This window comes from Tachypleus tridentatus, chromosome 10 (assembly GCF_004210375.1).
Source record: "Tachypleus tridentatus isolate NWPU-2018 chromosome 10, ASM421037v1, whole genome shotgun sequence".
Lineage (NCBI taxonomy): Eukaryota > Metazoa > Arthropoda > Merostomata > Xiphosura > Limulidae > Tachypleus > Tachypleus tridentatus.
The window spans coordinates 85,451,802-85,471,195 of NC_134834.1; the positions used below are offsets into that span (position 1 = coordinate 85,451,802).

A 19,394-nucleotide genomic window follows, 5' to 3' on the forward strand; every position below is an offset into this window, starting at 1 on the left:
CCAAACATGCTCGCCTTTTCAACTGTGGGAACGTTATAATGTGACGGTCAATCCCACTCTGCGTTGGTAAAAGAGTAGCCCAAGAGTTGGCGGTGAGTGGTGATGACTAGCTGCCTTCCCTCTAGTCGTATACTGCAAAATTAGGGACGGCTAAGGTTTGTCCTCCTGCTTGGGGGTTGTGTGGTAGGCTAACAATCTACTCACTTAAAAAAACAGCCTGTTAATGAATCCTCAAGCGATTGCGGCCCTATGTTCCTTCATGGAATCGAGAGGCATAATAATAATAATTATGTAAATTAAATTTAATGTGTATAGTTTAAAATGATAAACTACAATTATTATAAACTTCTAATCCACAACTGCTACTATTTATTTTTAAAATAATTTTTAAATATATCAAATATTTTTACACGTATGTATATATTTTTATAATTAATTAGTCAGGTTATGAAAACGATTTTCTGCTCTGTTCCTTTAGAGTAGAAGGCTTTACACTTCACTTTATTCAAAAAACATTCCTTCAATCGCACATAATAATCACTGTAGTGTCAAGTTAACACTATCTTATTATTAACATTTTCGAAAAACAAACAAACTGTTCTTGGTAGTTTCAGAAGTACTTTATAACCCAAGTTGAAATGCCAAACAGTTAGTATGGTCGAGCTATAGGTTATTTTTATTAGGGTTAATACATTCTAACCACTTTCGAATGTTAAATTCAGTTTCAGAATGTTTCAAAAGTTTATTTCGTTAAAACTAATGAGAGAAACATCAAAGCTGTTCTTTCAGGTTGCTTATATCATTTCCTACAACTTGACGTAACACAATACACCATTTTAGTCAGCTGTTTCAAATGCGCTACAAAACACAATATAACAAGCGAATCCTCGTCACATCAAACATGTTCGCCCTTTCAGCCGGGGGAGGGCGTTATAATGATTACGGTCAATTCCACTATTCATTGGTAAAAGAGTAGATTAAGAGTTGACAGTGGGTAGTGAAGACCAGCTGCCTTCCCTCTCGTCTTACACTTCTAAATTAGGGTCGGCTAGCTCAGATAGCCCTCGAGTAGCTTTGTGCGAAATTCCAAAAACAAAAAACAAATCAATTTATGTTTTTATAAAAAAAATGAAAGCAGGATCTGTCTAACAGTAATTCTTAACATTAAACTTACTTCTTGGATATTCTATTCGTTATATGCAACAAAACATGTGGTATTCATCATACATTCTCCCCATTTAGGACAAGTTATGTATTAAGTGCAATATTTATGGGATTATTGGGTGATAACCAAGAGCGACAGAAAATTCTATGTCCACGCCTGTTCTCAAGTTTCATGATTTATTTGACATTAATTGCACGGTTAAATAAAACAGATGGATCAGTGTGAAGTGTATGACGTGCAGAAGGTCTAGCACTTGTGACAACGTGAAGCTAGCTGGTTACAAATACTGAACACTATTTGTAGCAAAAAACAGTTACCAGTAAAATGAAGATTTTCACTGTTGTTGCATTATTACTTTCCATATATTTTCCAACGGAAAGCATCCAGCATTTCCACACAACATGCAATGATGTTGGAATCCTTGAAGGAATTGTAGATTCCATGAAAGAATTAGGTGAAATGGCAAAACAGAAAATTGCGACAATAGAAGGTGAGGTTATATTTTCATTTAGTTCGTTCGAACTATGATGTTAAAATAGTTTGATTAAGAAGTAGAAAAATGTTTAGATATCTAAAAATTAGCGAAACAAAATATTCCATTTAAATAAAGGTTATTTTACATAATTTGTCTTCATTCTCTGCGTGCGTTACAATTTTCTTTTTAATAACTTAAGGATCAGATAATGCCCTATGCTGACTCAGTCTGAGGGCTTATAACGTAAAAAATTGCGATTTGGTATGAGCAGTTGGCATAGTACAGTTGTGTTAGTTTGTTCTTCGTAAAATACGAACATTAGAATTACAAATATAATATCTGTTCAGTATTTTTTACGAGATAAATAATAACTTAATGATAGGTAATATTTTATGATTCCAGATTTGAGTATATTCGAGCTATCTTATATAACACTATGTAACACAAATTTTGTTCCTGGATGGTATGTACTATTTCTTGTAAAAGTACAGAAAATGGCCATTATTCCCTTCAAACTTTGCTTTTGTGACCTGGATAATGAAATTTAGATATTAACTTATTTTCTATGCAAAAACGGGTCAAATTTGCACATTTTCATTTACATAAAGTCTGAATAAAACAACATATGAACCAAGATTTACATGTATTTATTCCAAAGTTATACAAAAATGTTTAGAAGGGAGTTGTTTTTCGAGATTTGCGACTGTAATGTAAATCACTTTCATGTATCAGCCCCCAAATATAGTCTCCCATCATGTTTTCGTTATACGCTTCTTGGTAGCGGTGTTCAAAGTCCAGTAAATCTTGGTGGAAGCGCTCATCTTGCTCCTCTGAGTATGCTCCCATGTTCTTCTTGAATTTATCAAAGATGTGGACTTTCAGAGACATCCTGCAGCCCATTTTGCCGTAGTTCTTTACAAGAGCCTCAACTAGTTCCACATAATTTTCGGCCTTGTGATTGCCCAAGAAGCCCCGAACTACTGCGACAAAGCTGCCCCAATCTTTTTTATTTCCTTTGTACTGAGCTTTTTGGGGAATTCTGTGCACTCCAGGATCTTCTTTATTTGTGGTCCAACGAAGACAACAGCTTTGGCCTTTGCCTCAGACAGCTTAGGGAAGAAGTCTCGAAGGTACTTGTAGGCTGCAGACTCCTTATCAAGAGCTGTGACAAATTGTTCCATAAGATCCAATTTTATGTGCAATGGTGGGAACAACACCTTCTGGAGGTCAACTAGTAGCTCACACTTGACATTGTGCCTTCCCACAGAGAACTCGGTCCGTTGTGACTAGTGTTGTAGTGCGCTGCGGTGTCTCTGCTGTCCCAAAGACAAAGATAACAGGGAAACTTGGTAAAACCTCCTTGGATAGATCTACGTGTTCACGTAGGCAGCTAAAACTAAACTGAAGTGGTGAGTGGTGAGTTCCTGTATATATATTACTATGGAAAGTTCTAGAAAATTCTAAAAGGTTCTTGAAAATTCTCGTAAGTTTTACAACATTCTAGAAAATTCTTGTAGTTCGAGAAAATTCTCTATTAGCTACTCAGCACTACATCTACCTGGAATGTTCTGGTAAAATGGGTAAATTTGAAAATTTCTTTACCCAGGTCACAAAAGCGAAGTTTGAAAAGCAAAATAGGTATTTTCCATTTACTTTTGGCATACGCAATTGGAAAATAACACTTTCTGCCCAGGAACAAGAAAAAGGGAAAATTTTGTTACATAGTGTAATTTATTATGGGAAGTTTAACCTAATGTCTTTTTTCTTTTTAAGAATCAACTTGAATCATGAGAAGCTGGGTCATGAGAACTTAACTCACATATTGTTTACTCTTTACGCCCAGCATGGACAGGTGTGTTAAGGCTTTCGACTCGTAATCTGAGAGTCGCGGGTTCAACTCCCTGTCGCACCAAACATATTCGCTCTTTCAACCGTGGGGCGTTATAGCGCAATCCCACTATTCGTTGGTAAAAGAGCAGCCCAAGAGTTGGCGTTGGGTGGTGGTGACTAGCTGTCTTCCCTCTAGACTTACACTGCTAAATTAGGGACGGCTGGCGCCGATAGTCCTCGTGTAGCTTTGCACAAAATTAAAAAAAAAACAAATAAACAAACTGCTCACTCTTTAAAAATATTTCTTCTATATGAGAGATAATATTTTATCTCTGATTTATAAAATTACACGAACCACAATTAAAGTTTACTAAGAAATATATGAAAATATCTAAATGTTTATCTAAAAAAAAAAAAGTTCGCAAGCATACCGCTATGCTACTTCGGTACTTCGGGGGGGGGGCTGAGAAAGTGGTCATGATCTAGTGTGCTGCAAGATTATTTTTTTCAGATTTTATGTTTAGATGTAGATTTCAGTGAACTTTATCAATAATATCAGTTTTATATAAATTATGTTTTATGTTCTTGTTACAAACAGATAGATATATTACGACTCATAAGCCAATCCACAAATCATTTTTCTCCTTCATTCGTTTATAGATTATTATGGCGTAATACAATTTAAAATTATGCTAAATATTTCTAAACTGAGCTCACAGAATGCATTCTTTTCTCAGAATAAATTATTATGCAGTCATTAGATCTTTAAATTTCATATCTATAAAGTAGTTCATTAAACTGACACAGAATTATAAAAATTAAGACCAAAACCTCCTGTTTGAAAACTACTCCAACACTTTTTTTTTAAGACATAACCTCTAAGTTTATCTCACAACTTTTGACGACAGATTAACATGAGAAGACGATTATTTTTAACACATTAATTATTTTATATTTCAGGGCCAGTATGTTCGAAAAGAAAAGGCACATACTTTCACTCCATTCCTGAAAATGGAAAGTATATTCCGTCAGACTGTGCTGATGTCTATTACAAAGGTATTCGTTCAAGTGGTATCTACGAAATCTGGCCACGTTTTCTAAATCATCCTATTGACGTAAGGTGTGATATGGAAAACGACAATGGTGGATGGACGGTAAGTAGAGTACTACGGCATTTCGTTTATACAGAACGCAGTCCGGCTTATTTTTTGAACATACAATAGAACTGCAAATACATTTTCAAATATTTAATCACAGAAAACTCAAAGAAATTAGCTTGTATTCGTATCTGTAAAAAATAGATATAAAACGTCAGATCTTTAAAAGAATAAAACTTGTAATAAACTTTAATTTTGCTTGTAAATAACATGCATACGTGTATAATACGGTTTCTGTTCGTCTGTGTTAATATATTTCACATAAAACTTATGGAAATGTCTAACTATAGATTATTAATCTATCTTTCAGATTAGTATTGTACTGAATCGTTAATTGAATCCATTGTTTTGTATTTGTTTCTGTAATTTTAATAAAATATTGTTATTGTAATAGTTAAAACGCTGAGTTAGGAACAATTCAAATATATTTTGATATAGTGAATAATTATCCTTAAAATTAATACTTGTAATCATCAACTTTCAAAACGTTTTTCTGAATATATCCTCTTCACGTGACAAATTATCTAATTCATATCTATTCGATATCAAGTTAATATATACAATGTTTATGAAATGTACTCGACATTGTGAAGAACATTCGCCCTCTCTAATCGACAGTTAAATTTTCACTATTTGTTTTTGAATTTCGTGCGAAACATCATGAGGGCTATCTTCGCCAGTCATACCTACTTTAGCAGTGTAGAAGACAGTTAGTCATCACCACCTTCCGTCAACTTTTTAGCTACTTTTTTATCAACGAATATTGGGATTAACCATCACATTATAGCGCTCCCACTCCTGAAAGGGCAAACGTGTGACGTGAATTTGAACCCTCGACACTCAGATTAAGAGTCGAGCACACCAACCACCTGGCCATGCCGATCCAACGTTTTTACGGAATTAATTAGCAAGTTTAATATTTATTGTAGTACAACTACACAACTTCAGTTGTGTGACCCAAGTATAAAATAAATGTTGTGAACATATTACAAAAAAATTATAATTTATAGAATACTTTTTTATTATCTTTGGTAGATAATACAAAGACGTGGAGACTTTGATGAAAAAAGCGACTTTTTCTATCAACCTTGGGATATATACAAGACAGGATTTGGTAACTTATCTAAAGAATTTTGGTTAGGTAAGCTTATAAAAAATTTAATTTCAAGTTTCAAATACTTATTTTTTAGCACTGTTTATAAATTCTCAAAACGCTAAATGTTTAGTGTAAAATACGAAATATTATGTTATAACAAAATAGAGGCACCATTTTCTTTTCTTAACGATTGCATTCTTTTCTAAAAGATACAAAATTTGAATTACAAATATAGCAACGCACACATAGAAGCACATTTTAATGGCTTGAATAGTAAGTTAGTTGTACCGATTCTTAATGACAGATCAAATATTGTATTTTCATGTATATCACTTACGATATAACAATCCTATCGCTGAAAGTGTTGGACATACTCATCTTTGTTTTTCATGAGCTTTAACCTCGGACATTCCGATAAGTAACCCTGAAATCTAACCATTGTGTCAGCTTCTACCTGATGCATCGAAGTGTACTGGGTTAATTCTTTAACAAAATCGTTAAAGAAATTATATATTAGAGGTAAAAAAAATCAAAGAACTTTGTCTAGATTAATGAAATAGAAAAAAAATCAGTTATTTGAGATATGTCGTGTTTCAATATTTTTATTTTAGTTGTATAAAGTGTGACAGTGGAATGAAACAGTATATCATGATATTCTTGTTTCTCACGACATCGAATGATCAAATGTTTAGATTATTTATTTCCTTCACAGCATTAAGAAATGTTTCAACTGTATGTGTTTCTTCTGTCTATTAACAGAGTTAAAACTTTGTTGGTCGTAACAGAAAGTAATCAGAACAAAAACATCAGCAAAATTATTCATTACGTTTATAAATCGCTGTTTCTCTTCCTGTTATTTTATTGACACGATGTACTTACTTAAGTACTTAGGCAGATTTATTGTTTTATCTTCGTTATCTTATCTTAATGTCAGGAACATTTCTGCAGAATAGGTTGTAATAAATTTAATCACTTAGGTCAACTAATAAACCAGGAAAAGTATATCTTGTTAAAATACAAACAAAGCATACAGTCAGCTTCTAGTGTTAATTATGTTATATTAAGACGATTTTGGAACTTCAATACTTCGTCAATGTCCTGTCCAAACTACACCTTCTTCATTTCATTCTTTCAATAATCCATCTAGTGTGCGAATATGTCATTTTGAGAGCTTCAGTACTTCGTCAATGCCCATGATGATGTGTCTGGTCAGCCTTTATGTGACGAAATTGCGTATTATCAATAGGCTTGCAATGTAATTTCCACTACAAAAGGCCCTTTTGTAAAGCTATCCTATCCAAACTACACCCTCCTTATTTCATTCTTTCAGTAATGTGTCTAATGAGCGATTACATTAGTGTTCCTGTACTAATTTTAACAGTCTTATGACTCAACAATCCAAAGGCACTGCGCCCGGAAACTCGATATGTATTTCATCGTATAGAATAGCGTGAATACTTGTTTCATTCTCTACCTGCCTGAAGTGTGCGTGGGATAAGCATGTTGTGTGAGTAGAACATGTATCTTGGCGAATAAATGTTGTTTTTTATTTCTAGACGGAGATGTTCATGGCGATGTTGTGAACTATTTCCCGGAGCACTCGGATACCTTTTTCTTTTTATCTCTATGTTTCACAATACCGCACTTTCTTTACCATGGCTTGGTTATAACTTGTTACACGTCTCCCTCTGAAGGCCAAAAGTACGACGGATGTTCTACTGTTGTACAACCTACAACTCCAATCTTAACACGTCATTATGGCCTGTTCTATGATTTTTTTTTCAGATGAATAGGGCTCTCACATAGACTTCACAAACAATATCAAAATGTACTTTCGATGCTTTATGATTCCTCTCTAATCTCTTTATTTAGACTATGGTTTTCAAGTGGCCTACTCATTTGCATGTTCAAAATCCTTTTAATGTAATATTCTCAAACCTATTAAGGGTTTAACTGTATATACTTTGCGTTATTAATGCAATTACATTATATTCTATATAGTATGGTATTAATAAACTAACGTTTTCCTTTCAGGAAATGAGCCTATATTCGCTTTATCGAATCAGAAAAAATCAGTATTACGTATTGATTTGAAAGATTTTGAAGGACACAGTCGGTATGCTGAATATTCAGGATTTGTTGTTAGGAGTGAAGTGGAGCTTTTCCAGATGACGTACACAACGTATAAAGGTGACGCAGGTAAACTTACATAATGAAGTTATGTTCATGTGTTAATGAAGTATGTATTTATAAAACAAATATACTTTCGCAGGTAGTTCTACTATAGATTATCAAATAGCATGTAATAAGTGTTTGATAATATAACACTTCTATATGATGTTGGTATTGACGAGATTTATCAATACATGAGATCTAATAACAGTTGTTAGGAGTGTTTGTTTATTGCTCAGTATGACAAGGAAACAAATTTATAATTCCTCATGTATGTTGTCTTTTAATAAGTAGATAAGTATATTTTGCAAAAAATTAAGTCATTAATTTGTAAAAAATATTGGTATTCTTAAGACAATAACATAACGTTTTGGGAAAACAATGGACCTACTGATTCATCTCAACTGTCCTAACCTTTAAACTTTATTAGAAAATAATTTTTTACAAAATATTAAAGCCAGCCCTCATCATTCTTATGCTTATCATGCTTTCTCATAAACATATGTAAATGTTTTGTTTGTTTGTTTGTTTTGGAATTTCGCACAAAGCTACTCGAGGGCTATCTGTGTTAGCCGTCCCTAATTTAGCAGTGCAAGACTAGAGGGAAGGCAGCTAGTCATCACCACTCACTGCCAACTCTTGGGCTACTCTTTTACCAACGAATAGTGGGATTGATCGTAACATTATAAAGCCCCCACGGCTGGGAGGGCGACCATGTTTGGCGCGACCGGGATGCAAACCCGCGACCCTCAGATTACGAGTCGCACGCCTTAACACGCTTGGCCATGGCGGGCCCACATGTAAATGTCTTGCCTCTACAACACCTGAAGACAACACATTTTAAAGGTCAATCACCCTTTTTGAAAAACAAAACTGTCTCAGCTGAAGATGACAAACTTTATTTTTGTCTCCTAGTCCTACTGTTCTCATTTTAAATATGAAGTATAATGATGCATCAACACTATCAATTCCCTTTGCAATCTTAAACACCTCAATTAGATCCCCTTCAACTCTTCATTTTTCAAGATAAAACAATTTCAGTGATGTCAACTTCTCCTCCTATGACAACGCTTCCATCTAAGGCACTATTATTGTGGCCCTCCTCAGAAACCTTTTTCACAAATTCAATATCTTTACTACATTAACAAGCCCAGTACTAAACATAGTACTCTAAATGTGACTTAACTAGTAACCCATAATGAAATTATAACCTCCTTTAGATATGTATTCAGTATTTCTGTAGATACAATATAAATCTTATTTGCCCTGCCACTAGTAACAGCACACTACTTGGATGGCTTAAAAAGCTGATCGACCATTACATCAAGAGCACATCCTTTAATGATACTATTAAAGTTATTCCCATCAAAATTATACTTAAATTTTAAATTATGATAACCCACATTCATTATCTTTCATTTATTATAATTAAAACTCATTTGTCATTTATTTGCCCAATTCCTTAAATGATCTAAATCCTTTTGTAGATCAGCAGCTAGCAAAACCTAATACCTTCATGTTACATTGGCGCCGCCACTTTTATGTTATCTGCAAATGTAAATAATTTACCATTCCTTCGTTTATGTGATTAGCGTAAGTCAAAAAGAGTAAGATTTCTAAGACTGAACCCTGAGGTACCCCAACTGTAACATTAATCCAAATTGACTGAACTCCATTTGTAACGACCGTTTACTACCTTCCACGCAGTCACTCTTTTGTCCCCTTTGGTAGCTTATCCCTCATGCCTGTAGAAAAATTTTACAATCCTGTCAAAAAAATATTTACTTCATTAATATCATTTCGCGTTTTATATCAGTAATTGATTTATTTTAACAACATTTTTTTATACTTTCCCAGATCTTTGAGTATTAACTTGAATACCCAGTTCCTATTTCAATAAAAACAATCGATATATGTTTTAACTAACTTCAAATAATGTATCCTAATATTTTAAAGAACATTTTACAGTGTGTATCTAACCTAAATATATGTTATTTTCACATAGAAAAGAAGATTAATTCAACTTCTTATTTACAAAATATTGATTCATTTCACAGGAGATTTCTCGTTGCTTTCCAATGGTCATCATATTCGTTTTTTTAAATTTAATTTTAAAGCTTCTATGATAATAAAGTGAAAAAAATGCCAAAAAAGTTCATATATATCTATGTATTGTTAGGAGACTCCTTGGATCACCACAAAGGGGCGTCGTTCTCCACTAAAGATATGGACAACGACAACCACAAAACGCATTGTTCTCAAAGATACAAAGGAGGTTGGTGGTATAACGCATGTCATCATGCTAATCTGAACGGACTATATCTTCGAGGAAATACTACAGAGCACGCTACGGGCGTCACGTGGTTTCACTGGAAGGGTCATGATTACTCACTGAAAACAACAGAGATGAAATTAAGACCTCTTGACTTTGCTCCCGACATTGAAATTCCCAAGTAGATTATGTTTATATCACTTTTATATGTATGTGTACTTCTAAACGAAGTCAAAGTATAATCTGAAGAATAATAATGCACTCAGATTAATGTAATAATCTACAAATCTAATAAGAAATCATTATGTTCTTTACTGTGTAATGTTTTTTCTCTACAACAGATTTATTTGTTACGTTTTCTTTGAGTATCAAAATATTTCGAGGAATCTCGTTATGAGCAACTAAGAACGGAAATAAATGATTCACATCGACTTTAGATGAAGAAGGCAGGACGAGCAAAAAGCAAAGAATAAAATGTTAGTGCTGTAAATGTATAAAGCTTGTGTTATTTAATTATGGTATAGTTTATGTACATTCAACACCAAACAACAAAATATAACTTAATAATGAAAACAATTACTTTTTCAACATGGTATGTGGTCAGATTCCTTCTCATAGATAAGTTGGTATTCCACATCTGTGTCACTCTCGCACTTTGTTAAAGATGTGAATCACACATTTTTTCGCTACATGGAAAAAGTAATAGAATATAAATATATATAACCATACATTCAAAATCTTATCCACGGTCGTTAAGATACATCTTATTATTAGAATATCCAGGACTTACCTGTAAAACATTTATAAACCTGTTATTACTCTAACTTAACTAAATGAGAATTGATAAAGAAAAAATTGAGAAGGAAACTGTAAGACAGGTTAACGTGGAATATAGACTGCGTATGGTAAACTGTAAGATGGGTTATTGTGAAATATAGATATCATATGACAAACTGAAAGATGGGTTATTGTGAAATATAGTCTGCATATTGAAACTACCTCCATTTTACCATCGTATGTATTTTTTAATGTTAATGCATCTATAAATACATGCAGTTTCGAGCAGGTTATAGGGTATCCTGTGTTGTTGTTTTAATTCGCAGTATAAATCAGCAACAACCCATTTCGTCTTGACATTTTGTACAACATAATATTTTCGAAAACATCTGTTTTCAAAATGTTATTGTTCAAAATCGTACTGAATAGGTTTACGACATTTTGTTACAGAATATGGTAATTCCAAAGAACCCACCCCCACTACTATAGCGGTATGTCTAGGAATTTAAAACGCTACAATCACGGGTTCGATTCCCCTCGGTGGGCTCAGCAGATAACCCAACGTGGCTTTGCTATAAGAAAACACACACATACATAATTCCAAAGTATTCGTCGGAATGAGGATATATTTGAAAAATTACTTTTATTTCTACGCACAATGCTACAGAACGAGTTAACTGCGTGTTTTTTTTTCACCTCATGAAATCGAACTCTAGATTTTTATGTGATAAATATCTAAACTTGCTGTGTCATGTTAGAATTAGTTTTTCTTCATATAAACACACCCTTTTTACTGCATCAACACTTAGTCTAAATTTGTTTTTAGCAGTGAATAACAATGTCTAACACAGGCTAAAATACTTAACATCTTGTTTTATCTATGTATGTACCCCCCAGTGACACAGCGGTATGTCTTCGGACTTACAATGTTATAAACTGGCAGAGCCCAGATAGACCATTGTGTAGCTCTGTATTTAATTATATACAAATAAACAACAATCTAAGTACGGGTTATTCTTTGTTACATTTAATACAACGTAACCCTTTGAAAGGTTAAATTGAGTTTCAAAATAATTTAAGTATAGATCTTAACAGCAAAATCATCCTAATCTACTCTATGAGGAAGCTAATATTGTTCACAACAATTCAACATCATAAAATTGTGCAGTATTTTTCGACATAATCTGTTTCAATTCCACGATATAAGAAAAATTAAACTAACTTTCACAAAACAAAAATATGTATGATATTTATTTGTTTATTTTGAATTTCGCGCAAAGCTTCTCGAGGGCTAACTGAGCTAGCCGTCCCTAATTTAGCAGTGTAAGACTAGAGGGTTTGTTTGTTTATTTGTTTTGAATTTCACGCAGAGCTACTCGAGGGCTATCTGCTCTAGCCGTCACTAATTTATCAGTGTAAGACTAGAGGGAAGGCAGCTAGTCATCACCACCCACCGCCAACTCTTGGGCTACTCTTTCACCAACGAATAGTGGGATTGACCGTCACATTATCACGCCCCCACGGCTGGGAGGGCGAACATGTTTGGTGCGACCGGAATTCGAACTCGCGACCCTCGGATTACGAGTGGAACGCCTTAACACGCTTGGCCATGCCGGGCCAAGACTAGAGGGAAGGCAAATAGTCAACACCACCCACCGCAAATTCTTGGATTACTCTTTTACCAACGAATAGTGGGATTGATCGTCACATTATAACGCCCCCACGACTGAAAGGGCGAGCATGTTTGGTGTGACGGGGATGCAACCCTGAGGCCCTCTGATAACGAATCGAGTGCCTTAACTACCTGGCCATGCCGGACCATATATATGATTTTTTGTGAATTATCAGAACTCGTCTCTGGACCGTTTTTTGTGATTACACGACTCTTTCTTTCCATATAACTGACTCACAATCTTAGGGTCGTGGATTCGAAACCCTTATCCACAAAATATGCTCATCCTGTTAGCCATGGGGTCGTAATAAAATTATAGTCAATCCCACTATTCGTTATTAAAAGAGTCGGCGATGGGTGGTAATGACAGCTGCCTTCCCGGTAGTCTTACACTGGGAAGGCTAGCGCAGATAGCCCTCGTGCAGCTTTGTGAGAAATTCAAAAAAAAAAAACGTGTAATGCGAAGTTACATATTATTTAACATTAGTCTACCTACTCTATTACAATATTAATATTTGTCGTCCACCGCTAGAAAGAAATTGTGTAAGCTTCATAATTCGTGTTCAAAATCAATGCGCTCTATCTGGAGGTTAAGTTGGTTATTTAATATAACTGAATATTCACAAATGTAACTGAACGACAAAAGGGATAATAAATGAACGTTAAACAAAACCATAACTATATGAAAGTAAAATTCGCTATCTCACAACGTTAACTTCTCTTCGTAAAGATCCAATCATTTTGAAGTGCGGTAGGAGTCATAGTGCCACTTAATGGAACAATCGGCTATTTTAGTATATATTGAATTAACTTAAACTTGAATATTTAAATTATATATAGTAAATTGAATTTATATTTTCAATTCACCTGTATGTTAAAAAGTTATAGTTACCATAAGCCTATTTAGTTATAGATTTAAATTGTCTCAAATTGTCAGTAACTACTGATGTTATAATTCATTGTGTTAGAGAAACTGCAAATACCAGTCAAGTGGGTGGAATTTTGTTCTACATATCGTCTTACATCTTATGAAGATACAAGGGATACTATTAGTTGGAGTAAAGTTATCATATAGACTTTAAGAACTTGTGGGTGAAAATAGACACAATAATTAATACAAGACTATATTGCTTTATATGTAGAGTGATAATATAAAAAATATATAAACAATAAAATTAAAATAATTGGCTAAATATTGCTCTTATGAACGTATAGTGGAATTGATCGTCACATTATAAGTCTCCACGGCTCTGAAGAGGGCGAGCATAGTTGATGTGACGGGGATTTGAACCCATAATCTTCGGAATAGGAGTAGAGCGCCCTAACCACCTGGTCATGCCGGACCTCAACGGAAATTTGATACTTCGATTTTGAATATATATATATACATACAAACACAAAGAAGAAATAATATTTTGTTTTACTAAATGAACCATTAGACATCTATTGGTGTTCTTGTCCTTCTCTTCGATTTTTGTGTTTTATTACACTTTAATTATTATACTTACATAGTTACACCAACATACACAATTTATTCGGTATATGATTTATATTACCAATAAAATAACAGACTGCATTAAATAAAACTTACATATGTGAAGAATATTCTATGAAAGATGCAGTTTACGTTTTCACTATTTTATATTCTTTTATTAACAACATTATTAAGTAATTATTGGCGAAGGTAATTAGTGTTAGTATCTATAAATTTGTAACGATGCCGTTAATATTGTGATTTTTTCACAAAGTAATGTGTTTTCTGCTAAATTCCATTGATGTACAAAATAATCTTGGCAAAAGTAATATCACATAAGATTTTTTCTTCGGAGATCGCGTTTGTACATCTTATGATTAGAAATGTGTTTTTTGAATTCCATATTCTGTTTTAGTCTTCCATAGATTGTGTTTGCAGGAATTTGGAAACTGATATTAGTAAGTCGAATGTAATTTGAATTTTTGTGAAGGTAGTTACAAATTTTAAAATAATGAGTAATGTGTAAATATAAGTAGTTTTGTTGTTCTTTTTATCGGTGATTTTCTCGTCATGAATTTCAATGTTAAGTGAATTCACAATAATAATATGGTTTACAGTAATAGTTATGTAAGACGTGTGTTATTCTAACTACAAATACAATTTCAAAGTTCTGCTTAACATAGATTGATATTGATAAATTGTATCTTGCGAGTTGTAACGTGGTATTATAATTTATATTATTACTATTAACAGTAGTAGAATTATGTATTGTTAGGACGATAGAAGTTCAATATTTATAATTATTGCTACTCTCTCAAGTTCTAATCATTAGATAACTTACTCAGTGTTATTCGTTAATGTGTTGTGTTAATGTTATGGTTGTATTATAATTTGTATTGATTGGTTCATGGACGTTGGAATTGGCACTGGCCTTAGAACTTGAAACATATTTATTACCATTTATTATTTATTTGACACAATGGAATTTTTAAATGCATAAAATAAGAAAAGTAACAGTAACAGTTTGTGTGGCCCTTTGAATTGGAGACGTGAATGTTTTTGCTAAGTGTACTTATAAATTGTATTATGGGATGTATTTATTACCCATGTCATTAACATGGACTACTGTTTTATTTGTTAGTTAGACTTAAGTGCATACATTGTTGAACACTTAAGCTATATTTTTCTCTTTAATATTATTACAATAATTAAATGAAGTTCCTGTGTAGTAACTTCATTTTTGACAATAGTACAGCAGCTCATAAAATAGGTCTGAGTTTTTTTTTCAGGCACATATTTTTAGCTCAGAGTTTCACCTCCTGACTGGTGTAAGATGTAATTACAGCTGTAGTTGCTAAGGATTCCCATTTGTTTCAATTTACCACATGCAAGACTTTAACTCCTGACCATTCCCACTACAAAACAGAGCTTTCCTGAGCTTAACAGTTAACCCCTTAGTAATTGTTGATCAAGAACCTTCTTTTCAAGTACTGAAATGGCTACATTGTTCCTCTCTTATATACAAAGTGTAATTTCATTCATGCTTTATCTCAGGGTTCTGGTACATCCACTATTTGGACACCGATTTTTATGTTGCAGTTTTTTGTTTGAGCCAGGCTTGTGATTAAATCTGAGACATATGCTAGACAAGCTCTCAACTAAAAAGTTAACCCACTGATAATGCCTTGTAAAACTCCTCTTCTAATAAACACTTCTATACTTCCTGCTTTTCCAACTCTCACTAAAACAAAAAAAAAACTTTTAAGTGCTAGTCTGCATTTAAGATGAAAACTGGACAATTATCTTGATTGATAGACTACTTATGAGCATTCCATGATTGAAATTACATAACTTCTGGAGACAACAAGGGACCTGTTGGCCAATTTTAACTGTTCCTTCCTCTTTAGTAAACTAAAAATGTATTAATACCTTAAAAATGATCAACAGACTAGTATCGGTGTTTTGTATTATTACTGTTTTTGATTATTCCATATATATAAATCATCAAAAAATTCTGAAATGGCATATTATTATTTCAATTAATTCAAGGTTGGCATCATAGATCATGAACATAATCAAAGACTGATGCTTGAGATTATTGCCATTTACAATTATTAAAGTCTAGTGTAAAAATAATCAAATACTTGGATGTAATTAAAAAGTTTAGAAATTATTTATCAAATTCCACTAATCTTCTAGCTCTGTTTAGGATTACAAAATTTAATCCTTTATTCTACATATAAATTCCCAGTTTTACTTTGTGTTTCAGACTTTTTTATTTTGCCTCTCACATAACCTTTTTTTTTAATTATTTGGCCTAACTCTAAAGGTCTCAGTAAATCCCACCAGAGAAATGTTAAAATATAAGCCTGTTCTAACTGTTTAAATGGCAAACACCAGGAATCGTTTTGCATGTTTTTGTATACTTTCCAACATAATTATACCTTTTCTATAGTCAGGAAACTAAATCTGGACATAATACACCAGATGAGGCCTCTCTAGATCATTAGGGAAGGCTACAGAATCTTTTTCATTAAGTTTAAAATTTACATACAGAAAATCAAGCATTGTATTTGCTCTTTGCTTTGCAGCTGAATACCCATTATAGTGTTTAGATCCACTTCAATTTCCACAATACAAGTTCTTCTTTCACAAAAGGAAAAAATCTTTTTAAAATAACCAATGGAATAATTTTAGCTCTGGCACAGAGAAGTTAAACATACTTATAGTTGCTAATTATAACAATTTACTGGAAAAATAAGTATTATTTTGATACTAGCAAACCTATAAGCTTAAGACCAACATTTACAGGATCTATGTAATGCTAATTCAGTGTTTGAACCACTGTTTTGCACTTTTTCAGTTTAATGATCATTGCAGCCATAATATAAGTTTATTTAACCAAGTCATGGATGGTAATCAGTAAGCCTACTTATCATGTGCTCTAATGTAAACCAATGCCATATTTATTCAGGTAATTTTTTTAAGTGTTTTTTGTAAAATATTTGGATTCTATTAGGAGTTAAGTGTAAAGTTTTTCTTTTGTGCAAACCATTGGACTGAGAATATTCATTCTGTATTTTTTATTGGTTGGGTAGTCCAACAATTTAGGAAAAAAAACTTTTGGGAAATTACTGAGTTCCCTAAGGGGTAGAATGAAATATTTTACTTTTGTACAAATCTTTAGATCGAGATAATTTGATTGGTACTACTTAGAAGTTGATGCTACTAGCAAGTTAGTGGTAGTTATATGAGAAACATAGACAATGTTGAACGACTATTTTACACATTTTTCAGTTTGGTAATCATTGCTGCTGTGATGTAAATTTAATTTATATATACCTCAATTAGTCACATGGAGTCATCATGACCATACAATTTTTTTAAATTAATTGTGCAATAGATGGCACTTTACTTGGTCCCATCTGCAGTAGTTTCTTAATTGCGTGTCTATCAATGATGCAGTTTGTCTTCATCAATTACATCATTCTGTAGTTTAAGATTATGTAATATTTATCCCATCTAATGACTTGGGTTATAATTTTTGCAAGGTCAGTTTGTTTTCCTGTAATTCAATTTACTTGATTTTGTGTGTTTTTTTCTTAGTTTGTAACCAGAATATATGTTTTTATTCTATATATTTTGTTTTCTAGCATTTCTTTGTTTAATATATATAATGGGTACAAAAGTATTACTGCCACTGTAATACATTTTAAAATCATAAGGCTTTTATTACAAATGATAGTTTGAGCTTCATAATAACTCAATGCATTGGTGTCATAAGACCTCAAGTGACAACAAATGTTCCATTTTATCATGCAACTAATTTGAGGGTTAACCAAATGATGAATGATAATTTAGTAGGCCTACTTATTTACATGCTGTAATGTAAATCAATGCCAAATTTGGGGTCCACTTTCAGGGAATCTCTGTGAAAGTGTTTTTGTGAAATACCCAGGTTCCATAAGGAGTTGAGTGATGTCTTAATACTGTGCAAACCTTAGAACCAACACAATTCATTTGGTACCATTTGGAAGTCAGTGTGACCATTGGTTGAGGAATATTTATATGACACACAGACACTGATTCTTATTATAAAAAGTTATTAAGGTTTCAAACATTTATTTTTTTATATTAGGTAGGATTTAGGGAATATTGCATTATTAAAGCCAATGTGGATTTACCAAAAATAAATCTGGCCTTATAATATTTTGTTGTTGTTCTAAGATATTATATGCTACCTAGATGAAGGAAAGGGTGTGAATTTAACATACTTAGATTTTAAAACAAAACTTTGGGTGAAATGCCACTTGAACTATTAGCTAAGAAAGTCATATCAGTAATCAGTAGAGATTGGGAAAGAGTTCTGTTGGAGTTTTAGAATGGTTGTTATTAATGAGGTTTAGTCAACTTGGACCCTTACTGCTTATGAAGAGTTCAGTGTTTTGACCTTTGCTCTTTCTTATATTTGTGTTAATTCATGTTAACGTCTGATGAGAGTAAGGTGATTAGCAATAAAATTAAAAAAATCAATCAAAAATCAATGAGTTTTACTAATTTGTTTTTATATAGAAAGATTACAACTCATTGTTTTATCAGTTGTGTACTCTTACTGATAGGTAGTAGAATATTAAACTTTTAACCATCTGTATTAATAGTGTTGAAGCATGATAGAATTATATAAATCAGTTATTAAAACTGATAAAGATAAACACATATTTGACAGATTACCTTCAATTATAGTAAGTGCAAGGTAATGCATTTAATTGACATTGGAACCAACTCAACAGTATGCCTGAAGAAGGGGATCTTTGCATAATGGTGGATAAGCCATTTTAAGCAGTGCTTTGTTGTAAATCATAAAACCAGTAGAATTTTTAGTTGTATTTATAGATGCATTGTTTAGAAGTCTAAGGAGGTAGTTATATCAAAAGTTAGGCCTTACTTGGGTTTCTGTATACAATTTTAGTCCTTTTATGTGAGAGAGGATGATGACTTATTGGAAATTGGTTTTTAAAAGTATGGTTACCTGGATGAAGATAGGGATGAAGTGTTATATGTGTAGGTTGGGATAACTTATTTTCTCTTGAGTAAGAAAAGAAAAATGGGATATAATTTCAATGAAGATAACAAGATTGCTTTTGAGGAATTGATGGGATAAACACATCTCATTTCATTTTGCTGTATTCTGAAAATAATATGAGAAAATACACATTGAAGGCTTGAGAAATTCAAGCTAGGCAAGACAGTTTCACTTTTCTCAAAGGTTAATTGATTTATGGAATGAGTATTGTTGGCTTTATT

At 32.8% G+C, this 19,394-nt stretch overlaps 2 protein-coding genes across 8 annotated transcripts in view; both read left to right on the plus strand.

Moving 5' to 3' along the window:
* Positions 1–19,394, plus strand: part of mRpL14 (mitochondrial ribosomal protein L14) — a 131,219-nt gene that overhangs the window by 100,853 nt on the left and 10,972 nt on the right. The window contains exon 1 of one of the 7 annotated variants that reach the window (XM_076462542.1): positions 14,422–14,559. The exons of 1 other annotated variant lie outside the window; for it this stretch is intronic. The gene's annotated coding sequence lies outside the window, so the exon portion shown is untranslated. Of the gene's footprint in view, positions 1–14,421; positions 14,581–19,394 lie in introns of those variants that run through there. 5 more of the 7 variants (XM_076462540.1, XM_076462543.1, XM_076462541.1 and 2 more) reach the window with 5 other exon arrangements.
* LOC143229777 (techylectin-5B-like) lies at positions 1,375–10,652 on the plus strand. Its single transcript, XM_076462538.1, has 5 exons — positions 1,375–1,655; positions 4,431–4,624; positions 5,663–5,768; positions 7,758–7,922; positions 10,075–10,652. The coding sequence occupies exons 1-5, from the start codon at positions 1,490–1,492 to the stop codon at positions 10,350–10,352; spliced, it is 909 nt and encodes a 302-aa protein (XP_076318653.1). The 5' UTR covers positions 1,375–1,489; the 3' UTR covers positions 10,353–10,652.